This window comes from Morone saxatilis, unplaced genomic scaffold, assembly GCF_004916995.1.
Source record: "Morone saxatilis isolate NCDOM2014 unplaced genomic scaffold, NCSU_SB_2.0 Contig17, whole genome shotgun sequence".
NCBI lineage: Eukaryota > Metazoa > Chordata > Actinopteri > Moronidae > Morone > Morone saxatilis.
The window spans coordinates 13,748,580-13,759,634 of record NW_023339729.1 but is presented as its reverse complement, the minus strand read 5'-3'; the positions used below and the strand labels follow the sequence as shown (position 1 = coordinate 13,759,634).

The window sequence follows — 11,055 nt, the reverse complement described above, 5'->3', positions numbered from 1 at the left end:
CTTAGAGTGACTAAACTAAACTGACTTGTGTTTTAGTTTCATGTTTGCCTACTTTGAACTTAGCAAAGGATGTTAAATATCTCCATCGTGGACAGAAAAGCCAAGTATTAGTATTAATCACAGTGGTGAGTAAATGTGATAAATCAAAGGGCGCTGTGGTAAAAGACATCCAGTGGTTGAACATGGGTTTTCAAAGTTTTTGTTCTTCAAAAGGTTCTGAAAATTGCTTGGCATAAAATGTTTGCATAAATGTAAAGGTTCACCAAATGCACCAGAGTTTACAAGGACTTGCTTCTCATGTGATGCAGTGAGCTTATGTTGTGAGAGTAAAGCTGCGTACAGTAAATGTTACAGGAACACTGTAACACATTGCTTTAGTTTACTTTTAGTTTTCTGTATTTTGATCCTTTGTCATTAATTTACCACAATAATTATTATTGTTATTAAATAATTATTATATTACTTGGTTCTTAATGCCCAATTCATTGTGATCTAATAGCCTCTAATGAATGAAAATAAAGTTAGATTTGATGATTTTTTTAAAGGCTTAATTTAAGCCTGATAAAAACATGCAGACTCGTGTTATTTTCTCTAAGGTGCATATTAACATTTGAGCGTAGCTGTAAACAATTATTCCCACACTGTATAATAAACCTACAGTCCACTGTGGATGTTCACTGTGAGTAGCCTTATGTCGCTGTACACGCATGCGCGCTACCGGGCAGCCGTGACTAGACATTCGGTCATAGGAGCGGTGGAGGGGGCGCTCGAGCCACGTCGGTGAGACAAATCAACGCTTGAAGGCAGATTACAAAGAGGGTGAGTGGACTAATTGCGACAACCGCTGCGTTTTCTTTGATCTCCCACACATATAAACTCGGGAGCGCAGAAATTCGCCCAGGACCGCCTGTCCTGTTGATGCGGGTAGGTCAGTCGCACAAGCACAGTCCGCCATTCCCCTTTTTTATATTTAACGAGACACCCTTTCATGGACTGAAATTCTCAGTAGCATGGGCTCATGTGTGCATAATTTACAGTATTTCCCCGTGTTCAGTGCAAGTGCAGCGGTAGACCCTGCAGCTGTAATTGCATATGCGCGCAACGGGTGATTTGGTGCAGCGCAGCAGGAGAATGTCTTCATCTTCATAGGCGTTTGACAAAATTCACCCATATCCTGCAAAGATTGTGCACCCACTTCATCTATCAGAAAAGCAGAGTAGAAGCTAAATATGCAGCTTCACTGTCAACATATTTTTTAAAGTTTTGTTTAATCAAACCACTAAATTATGGATATTTAGATTAGTAACCTTTGCAGAGTGCACTGCCACACTTTTGCAAATATCATATTTCCTCCTCTCTGTCACTCCCTCTCACCTTCTCTCTGTCATTTCTCTGCTCTCTATCAGGTCCCTGCTGCTCATCCGGGAGCAGGAGATCCAGGGCGATGTCGACGCCAGATCCCCCCATGGGAGGCACCCCTCGCCCAGGTCCTTCTCCTGGTCCGGGTCCCTCCCCCGGGGCCATGCTGGGCCCCAGCCCCGGGCCCTCCCCAGGCTCCTCTCACAGCATGATGGGCCCCAGCCCTGGCCCTCCCTCCTCTGGACACTCCCAGGCAGGGCCATCTGGATACGGCCAGGACAACATGCATCCTCTGCATAAAGTAAGGACGTACAAACACCCAACGTCCCACTGAGACACACCACCACTGTTGGAAACAGGTGGAGTGTCAGCAAATATTTCTAAACACATATCCCACAAATCTAATGTTATACAAGTATATTAAGGAGTTTGAACATCACATTATCATAGAAAGGGCGTGATCTGTAGACTGTACCATGCAGCTATTCCACAGCAAAACATACATTTGAATTAACTGTAGACTTTTTGCATTTTTTGGGAAGATTTGCATATTATATATATGACAGCACATCCTCTCTAATCAGTTTCCATTCAGTATTTTATTATTTTATTCTGTTTACATGAATTATATTTGTTTCATAATGGGCACATGCTTTCTCTGGCATTGTAACACATACATACCAGTGAATAACTGCAGCTGCATATTAATCCATACATGTTGAAAAGCTATACTCCTTATCGTTCCATGTTGTTTACAGATCAGTCTACTTGACATGCCCTTGACATCCAACACCTTACATTTGATTTAATATTACCATTTTGTTATTTATTTTAATGTGTTATGTGATTCCTCCCACAGCCAATGGAGAGCATGCATGAGAAGAGCATGAGTGAGGAGAGCCGCTTTAGTCAGATGAAGGGACTGTCTATGAGACAGGGCGGGCATAGTGGTATGGGCCCCCCACCCAGTCCTCTAGACCAACACTCGCAAGGTAGGCGTGCTACGTAGACCTTTCTTAAGCAATTTGGTCCTTTCCAGCATTGTGTAAGACAAGTTGTGTTCTTTAAGTATGACACATCTGTAATGATGTGGCCATGTAGCCTGGCTGGTTTTTAGGGAGTGTCTTTATGAAATGAACCACGTTCAACTCATTAAAATGTTTGTTTTACTATATGAAAATACAGTTCCACAGCTCAGTCTGACTCAAACAAAGGCAGTGTTAACAGTCAGGTAGCCACTTTGCAGCTCTGCATGCAGCCTGCTATAAGGAAGGGATAGAGGGAATGAAGACAGTCAGACAGGCTTAGTGAATCAGAGTTAAAACATTATGACATAACAGTCTGGCGGGATTTGAACAGTGTTAGGGAATAAATTACTATTTAACTGGCTATGTTACAGACCTTTGTTAAAGGAGTGGTTTTTACCAGGCAACCTCACAGTAACAATAGAACTCCAGGAAGTCACTTGACTGCACCTGGCATGAGAGCAAATAATCATATTCTCTAAAATGTCATTTGTTTTTCTTTTGAGACCCCCAGATGAATGATTACACCTAGCACCCCTTTCATCTGTCTGTCTGTCTGTCTGTCTGTCTGTCTGTCTGTCTTCCAGGTTACCACTCTCCATTAGGTGGCTCTGACCACTCCAGCCCCGTCCCTTCAAATGGTCCTCCCTCTGGACCTCTTATGCCATCATCCTCTTCTTCTTCCTCCTCTGGTGGTCCCGGCTCTGCCTCTACACCTTTAGATGGCCCCAGTGGGGATCAGCACTCTCTGGGTCCCAGTAACCGGTCTGGCCCTCCAGGTGGCACCGGCCCAGGCCCCAGCCCTGGACCCAACCTTGGCTCAAGCGTCCCCAGCCTTGGACCTGGCCTTGAATCTGGAGGTCCTACAGGTGCTGGAGGTTCTGGTGGCCCCGGTGGCCCTACTCCCTTCAATCAGAACCAATTACACCAATTGAGAGCCCAGATCATGGCTTATAAGATGCTGGCCCGGGGACAGCCCCTCCCAGACCATCTCCAGATGGCTGTCCAGGGGAAGAGGCCGATGCCTGGGATGCAGCAGCAGCAGCCCATGCCCAGCCTAGCTCCTGGAGCTGGAGGCGGGCCAGGAGGTGGACCAGTAGGACCAGGGCCTGGGCCAATGGGCTCAGGCTACAGTCGAGCTCATGGTGAGCATGAATGGGGAATGTCTGGAATATGAAGCTGCATCATTCAGTCTGATGAATAATTGATAGAAGATTCATTTATAGCTGTATATTACATTGGATCTTCATACTCTAGTTAACTCCCACAGTCCTCTTCTCACATTTTAAAAGACCTCTGTTGTTAAGCTGCCATTAGACTTAAGAGAATCACTTGTTTGTTTAGGAATGATGGGTCCCAACATGCCTCCTCCAGGACCATCGGGTACTCCAGCTGGGATGCAGGGACAAAACCCAAATGGACCTCCCAAGTCCTGGCCTGAAGGTATGTGGTGCTGCTGTAAGACCTTGTGAAACCTGTTAGTCTTTTGTGCTGTTGAACTAGTGCGAGTACCTTAGTCAGAGCTGGTATTGTCCATATAAATTCCAGTTATTACCTCTAATCCAGGAAAGAAAATTAATCATCTGATAGGATTAGAACTGTTTGTTCATATGCCAACATATAAGGGTAAGTTTTGCTTTTAATGTCTTAATTTAAGATTTTCTTGGTTACTGTGATAATAATTCATGGCTTTAGTATAATGTTCACTCTGTAAACTTTGGTCCAATATACTGTGATATTAGAGACACTCATTCTTACATTTATTCTACCTTCCAGTATTTATCCTGATTTTTAATCCATGTGTTTTGCTGTAAACAAACCAAAAGTTTCCATTCAGTGTTTCACACCAAAACGCATTGTGTGTATCCTTGAGTTCTAACAAAGCTCTTCCTCCTGTCTTTGCGTGTGTTGCTTGGCTTCCTGAGGGCTGTACTACGAAGGGACATGAACCTACTCAGATTTAAGTCGGAGTCATAAAAGAAAGTCCAAGTTGACAAACTCTGATTTCCTACACTGGTGTTAAACTGTACTTTGACTGTGATGTAAGTTAGTTGAGTCTGTGTCAACTTAATCTGAGGTTGTCTGTGTTTGCATAAAAAAAGGGCGTGTTCAGCAGCAGGAAGAGTTTTTTCATAATGTTCATGCTCCATGTTTGTTCCCAAAATAACGGACAATGAAAATATCAGGATATGTTTAAAAAAGTGAACTGACTAATCTCACTGTAGGAGGGCCCAACAAAGACAGGGAGGCTTGTTGGCAGCGCAGACAGAGTAAATTTATTAAATTCATACGTAACATTACAGTGTTCATGTTGTAGGTTCTCTAATTTTTCTCTTATGGACTCAGCACAGCATTAAATATCAAAGATTAAAGTGGCAAATTAACAAAAAACAAAATTTGAAATGTATTCATTAATTAAGAGCCACTTAAGCAAGAAAGTGAGCCTGAAAAGGTATCAGGGAGGAAATGTGTACAATGTATTGAATTAAGTATTATATGAATTTACAGTTAGATGTCCCAGTGTCAGGGACCTGTTGTTGTGTATGCTGTCTTACTGTCATGGCTTATTTGGATACCCAAATGGAACAGAACTGGTTACAGCTGTGCTTAGGATATGTTAAAATATCTACTATGAAAAAGTCCATGGACTGTAAGGCCATTATAGACTGTAGAGTACAGCAGCATTTACAGCAGCATGATATTAACCTTTTCTTTATTCCCCCTCTTCACTATCCTCCAGGCCCCATGGTGAATGCAGCGGCCCCCTCCAACGCACCCCAAAAGCTGATTCCCCCTCAGCCCACTGGCCGGCCCTCTCCCGCTCCCCCTTCAGTTCCCCCTGCTGCCTCCCCGGTTATGCCTCCACAGACCCAGTCCCCCGGCCAGCCAGCACAGCCTACTCCCATGATGCCTTACCATGCCAAGCAGAACCGCATTACTCCCATTCAGAAACCCTGCGGCCTCGACCCTGTGGAGATACTGCAGGAGAGGGAGTACAGGTATACCAGGGCCTTTGGGGATGTACAGTTTCTTACATCTCAAGAAAAACATCTAAATTAAACTTTAGCAAGTTAAATCTGAAATGTTACAGTTTTTACACAGTTTACATTTTCTTGTATACTGTCCACCAGAGGTATTCAAAATCAAAAGCATGAATAATACATAAAGAAATAACAGCAACTCAGTACTGTTTGCTCCCTCAGGTTACAGGCTCGTATCACTCATCGTATCGCTGAACTGGAGAACCTGCCGGGCTCCTTGGCTGGTGATTTACGTACCAAAGCTACCATAGAGCTCAAAGCTCTCCGACTGCTGAACTTCCAGAGACAGGTATTCACATTTTCACCTTCACCTTCACCTTTAACCTTCACAACATCACATTTTTGCATGTTTGTGATGGTGGTGGTGTCCATGTTTGTATATTTGTCTATCTACAGCTGCGTCAAGAGGTGGTCGTGTGTATGCGTCGCGACACAGCTCTAGAGACCGCCCTTGATGCCAAGGCCTACAAGCGAAGCAAGCGTCAGTCTCTGCGAGAGGCACGCATCACAGAGAAACTGGAGAAACAGCAGAAGATTGAGCAAGAGCGCAAACGCAGGCAGAAACATCAGGTAGAGGACAAACGCAGTTGTGACGTTACCTGCGATAAGATTAGGTGATATTTTCTTCAGTGCTTATTTGTCCTTCACCCATACTTGCACTCTAATCTTAGGAGTACCTCAACAGCATCCTGCAGCACGCCAAAGACTTCAAAGAGTACCACCGCTCCATCACAGGCAAAATGCAGAAACTGACCAAAGCTGTGGCCACCTACCATGCCAACACTGAACGGGAACAGAAGAAAGAGAATGAGCGTATTGAGAAAGAGAGGATGAGGAGGCTTATGGTAATAATGGCACCAAACAAACACAGTTATACCAGTTTACCAGTATACACACCCTCTTACACACACTGTCTGTCCTCCCAGGCTGAGGATGAGGAGGGCTATCGTAAACTGATTGACCAGAAGAAGGATAAGCGCCTGGCCTACCTGCTGCAGCAAACTGACGAGTACGTCGCCAACCTCACCGAGCTGGTCAGAGCTCACAAAGCTGCACAGGCCCTCAAGGAGAAAAAGAAGAAGAAGAAGAAAAAGAAGAAGGTATGGAAAACAGTATGAGAGGGATATATGAATATGTAAATGTCCTCAACAGTCTAAACCTCAGATATTAGAGAGTCTATTTTTTTTATCTTTGATTCTGATAATCACTGACTGTCTACTTCTCCTTGTCTTGCAGTTGGAGATTGCTGAGGGTCAGGCTCCTGCCATGGGTCCTGATGGAGAGGTGAGCAGATACAGCAGCCATAGTGATGGCAGAACTTTAGAGACAATAAAAATGGTTTTGTTTGTATAGATTATTTTATATCTTTTCCAGTAAGGAAAAGGTAGTTAAAGCAGACATTCAAGAGTCACTGATGCTGTTCATTAAAATACACACTTCCACAATGCATTCACAACGCAAACCTGAGTCTTTGTTTTGTTGCTTTCTGTGGTCTCTATAGAGACCTTCTTTAAAAGCTTAGATCAGATTTCACACAAAGCTTCAGGGGGTATTGTTTCTCTGTCCTTGTGCTGTCAGGGCTGAAAGAAGAATTTGCACAGTTATTTGCTCCATCATGTTCACTGGTACTATGTATATATCTTAAAGTGATGGCTGTCAGTGCAGGTGACTAAAATGAATCCACTGGTTACAAGCCACGGCTGAATATGAGTCTTTGTCCCATTTAATTTAACCACCATTTAAAGCCAGTCCAGTGTAATTAGCCCAGTCCAAAAGATAACTCTCCTCCTCCCCTGCAGCCTCTGGATGAGACGAGTCAGATGAGTGACCTGCCGGTGAAGGTCATCCATGTAGACAGTGGGAACATCCTGACAGGAGTGGATGCACCTAAAGCTGGACAGCTGGAGACCTGGTTGGAGATGAACCCTGGGTGAGACTGTCTGGGGAGAGGAAGAGTGATTTGTGTTTTGCAAATGTGTGTGAAAGTCTTTTTATAAAAGCGGTTTAGCTGTAGGTCCTGCAATGTCAGTCAGTCTAGTTGGTCTGTTCATTGAAATACTGACTCTTGGCAATTAATGAATTCCCATGAAATTCATGGCCCAGAAAGGATAAAGCTATCTAAAAGCTACAATGACTTTTCATCTAGCACCATCAACTACTTTCCTGTTTTTTGATATGTTATAAACATTATAGCCTCACAAATACACTAGCGTGTTTGAAATGTTAAGATACAGATAATTTAATTTGATCATGCATTTTGTCCAGTTATGAGGTGGCTCCCCGCTCAGACAGTGAAGACAGCGAGGAGGAGGAAGAGGAGGAGGTGGGTTGTTTCAAAGACATGCTTGAAGCCAGTTTCATATTCCCTGTTCCAATCACTGACCAGCTGTCTGGCAGGAGGAAGAGGAGGAGCCTCATCCATCGTCTACACCGGTGGAGGAAAAAAAGAAGATTACAGACCCTGACAGCGAAGACGTGTCAGAGGTGGACGTCCGACACATCATTGAGTGAGTACATACTTGGAGTACTACTCTTGAATTCATCATATTACAAAATATGTCCACAAATGTCATGTTTGAATAAAACTCTGTGTTTCCTCTGCAGAAATGCTAAACAGGATGTGGATGACGAATATAGCGGTGCAGCGTTCGCCCGAGGGCTCCAGTCTTATTATTCTGTGGCTCACGCTGTCACAGAGAAGGTGGAGAAACAGTCCACTTTGTTAATAAATGGACAGCTCAAACAGTATCAGGTGAACAAGCCCAATCAAATCAATTACACCACTGGTTCTCAAACTGTGGTTCGTGTATGCCTTTAGTGGTAAAATAAAATTGCCCAATGTGTACTGCCCATAGCGGAATTAGGTCAGCCTACGCTTCTGTATTTTCTGCCTAATATTTTCTGACGTGGTACGCGATGTAAAAAGAAAAACACACAATGTTCTTTTGCCACAAGCAAAGGCATTTCTGACTAGAGATGTAAATGTTTTGCCATGTTAGACAGACTTTCTCCCTTCCTCATCTGTCAGATTAAAGGTCTGGAGTGGCTGGTTTCCCTCTACAACAATAACCTGAATGGGATCCTGGCAGACGAGATGGGCCTGGGAAAAACCATCCAGACTATCGCCCTTATCACGTACCTCATGGAGCACAAACGGCTTAATGGACCCTACCTCATCATTGTACCCCTCTCGTGAGCTAATCCTCATTTACTGCAAAAATATTTTACATGTTTTAATTCTCCTTCATCAAGGAAGCTATTTAAAGAAACAGGACACTACAGAATAAAGAAATTTTGATTAAATTGTTGAATGACAACGGAGCTGTCTCTCATTGACAGAACTCTTTCTAACTGGGTGTATGAGTTTGACAAGTGGGCACCGACAGTCGTGAAAGTGTCCTACAAGGTGAGGCATTTCACAGCCACACCACCTAAATTGCACTTATTAGTCATTAATGCTTGTATCATAAAATGTTCAGAAAGAAAGATATCAGAAAGATAATGTTGATATTTTAGATATTTGGTTTGTTTATATTGTATAATTAAAATTTTTTTATCTTTTAGGGGTCTCCTGCTGCCAGAAGAGCCTTCGTCCCTCAACTGCGTAGTGGAAAGTTTAACGTTTTACTCACTACTTACGAGTACATCATCAAGGATAAACAAGTACTGGCCAAGGTGAGGTGGGATGTACAAACAAACACAAGCACAAGGACATGCACTAACACGCCCAGGCAGTCGTAGTGTATTTTTTCCTCTACACATGTACACAACAAGATTCTGTTGCTTTTTACATGTTATTCGGTTTCAGTGTGTTCTTGTTTGTCGGCTCCCACTCCCCAAAGTCCTCTAAAAGTATTTGATCTTGGACAATCTGACCGCCCCCTGTGCTGCGTCTCAGTGCTCTCTCCTAGGTGCTGCACACACTGACCCCCGCCTGTATACCGAGTCTCCTACTGTCCTCTGTGGCCGTCATGCTGCTTTGCACTCATGTAGGCATGTAGGCTTCCTGACTGTGACAGGTGGGTGTTGTAGTTCAGGCAAGAGTTTTCCCCATGTGGTGGTTCAAGGCTTTGGCTTGGGACTGAACCAGCGTGCATCATCAGGACAAACTGGACCAGATCTCCCTTATGAGCACTTTTCTGTTTTCGGTTTGTTTGGATGCAGTGTAGTGGTAGCTTTATCCAAATGGTCTCCTGTCCTCTCTACTCAACCAGATCCGTTGGAAGTACATGATCGTAGACGAAGGCCACCGTATGAAGAACCATCACTGTAAGCTGACCCAGGTCCTGAATACCCACTACCTGGCCCCACGGCGAGTCCTCCTGACAGGAACGCCGCTGCAGAACAAACTACCTGAGCTCTGGGCGTTGCTAAACTTCCTCCTGCCAACCATCTTTAAGAGCTGCAGCACCTTCGAGCAGTGGTTCAACGCTCCTTTCGCCATGACTGGAGAAAAGGTGTGCATGAGCTACATAGCTGTTTAGCAATGCAGTCTGCTAGTGTTGTTATTTTTAATTAAAAATTTGTCTTTTACTTTCCAGGTGGACCTTAATGAAGAGGAGACCATCTTGATTATCCGTCGTCTCCACAAAGTACTTCGCCCCTTCCTGTTGCGAAGATTAAAGAAGGAAGTGGAGGCGCAGCTTCCAGAGAAGGCATGTTTAATCTACTCCAGCACACACAGCAGATAAACCAACATACATGCAAACAAACAAACACAGAATAATCCAGACTAACGGATAGCAAATATCTAGTTTCTGTTTCCAGCCTTGAATCAGCTGATCTCTTTAAGCTTTTGTCCATCTCTTTTTGTCCACTTCATTATTAAGTAACACTATCATTAATTCAGCCTGTCTCTCCTCTCCGCCAGGTGGAATATGTGATCAAGTGCGACATGTCGTCTCTTCAGAGGGTACTGTACAGGCACATGCAGGCCAAGGGGGTCCTGCTCACTGATGGATCAGAGAAAGACAAGAAGGTGAGAGCATAAACACTTTAACACTGTGGACAGATTTGAGCATCATTATAACTAAACATGTGTCTCTTTTATTTCCAGAATCAAACATGTTTTCTCTTCTGGAAAGGATTGTTGTATAGTTTAATAACAGGCCAGGATAATATTTGTCACTAGATGATTTATATGATAACATAAGTAGAATATATACTGTGATCTGTACCAGAGTGGAAGTTTGACTTTAACTGTCAGGAAAAAAACTGTGTATATACTGTGTCTAAACTCAGTTTTACGGAGCAGGAAAACAAGCTACCTTATAAGGGTATGACATAAGAGTGTGAAACTGGATCTTGTGAGGTCCTTGGCTCTCTAAATACATATTACTTTAATTGATGTCTAGATAACTGTCCTTGGATGACCCTTTTTGAGAAGAAAGAATAAAACTGTGATTACAGGCATTGTGCACATTGTGTTTACCAGGGTAAAGGAGGTACAAAGACCCTGATGAACACCATCATGCAGCTGAGGAAAATCTGTAACCACCCTTACATGTTCCAGCAAATAGAGGTACTACTGAGGAGTCTGATGTTCCTGGTTTCACGGTGTGTGGTAGATATCTTTGGCTTGTCAGGATATATATATATATATATATATATATATATATATACACACACAG

General features: G+C 43.4%; 1 protein-coding gene across 6 annotated transcripts in view; it reads left to right on the top strand.

Annotated features, from left to right (window-relative positions):
* Nucleotides 1-724: 724 nt before the first annotated feature.
* The window catches only part of LOC118327057 (transcription activator BRG1), a 21,674-nt gene continuing 11,343 nt past the window's right edge, over nucleotides 725-11,055 (top strand). For 3 of the 6 annotated variants that reach the window (XM_035660252.1, XM_035660251.1, XM_035660248.1), the window contains exons 1-22: nucleotides 725-819; nucleotides 1,407-1,660; nucleotides 2,219-2,351; nucleotides 2,972-3,529; nucleotides 3,729-3,827; nucleotides 5,125-5,383; nucleotides 5,588-5,714; nucleotides 5,822-5,995; nucleotides 6,097-6,270; nucleotides 6,352-6,525; nucleotides 6,662-6,709; nucleotides 7,225-7,355; nucleotides 7,691-7,748; nucleotides 7,823-7,932; nucleotides 8,030-8,177; nucleotides 8,454-8,617; nucleotides 8,765-8,831; nucleotides 8,990-9,100; nucleotides 9,640-9,882; nucleotides 9,967-10,080; nucleotides 10,296-10,403; nucleotides 10,860-10,946. In XM_035660252.1, coding sequence (XP_035516145.1) covers nucleotides 1,445-1,660; nucleotides 2,219-2,351; nucleotides 2,972-3,529; nucleotides 3,729-3,827; nucleotides 5,125-5,383; nucleotides 5,588-5,714; nucleotides 5,822-5,995; nucleotides 6,097-6,270; nucleotides 6,352-6,525; nucleotides 6,662-6,709; nucleotides 7,225-7,355; nucleotides 7,691-7,748; nucleotides 7,823-7,932; nucleotides 8,030-8,177; nucleotides 8,454-8,617; nucleotides 8,765-8,831; nucleotides 8,990-9,100; nucleotides 9,640-9,882; nucleotides 9,967-10,080; nucleotides 10,296-10,403; nucleotides 10,860-10,946 — 3,303 coding nt within the window. In that variant the 5' untranslated portion in view covers nucleotides 725-819; nucleotides 1,407-1,444. Of the gene's footprint in view, nucleotides 925-1,406; nucleotides 1,661-2,218; nucleotides 2,352-2,971; nucleotides 3,530-3,728; nucleotides 3,828-5,124; nucleotides 5,384-5,587; nucleotides 5,715-5,821; nucleotides 5,996-6,096; nucleotides 6,271-6,351; nucleotides 6,526-6,661; nucleotides 6,710-7,224; nucleotides 7,356-7,690; nucleotides 7,749-7,822; nucleotides 7,933-8,029; nucleotides 8,178-8,453; nucleotides 8,618-8,764; nucleotides 8,832-8,989; nucleotides 9,101-9,639; nucleotides 9,883-9,966; nucleotides 10,081-10,295; nucleotides 10,404-10,859; nucleotides 10,947-11,055 lie in introns of those variants that run through there. The other 3 variants (XR_004796668.1, XM_035660250.1, XM_035660249.1) reach the window with 2 other exon arrangements.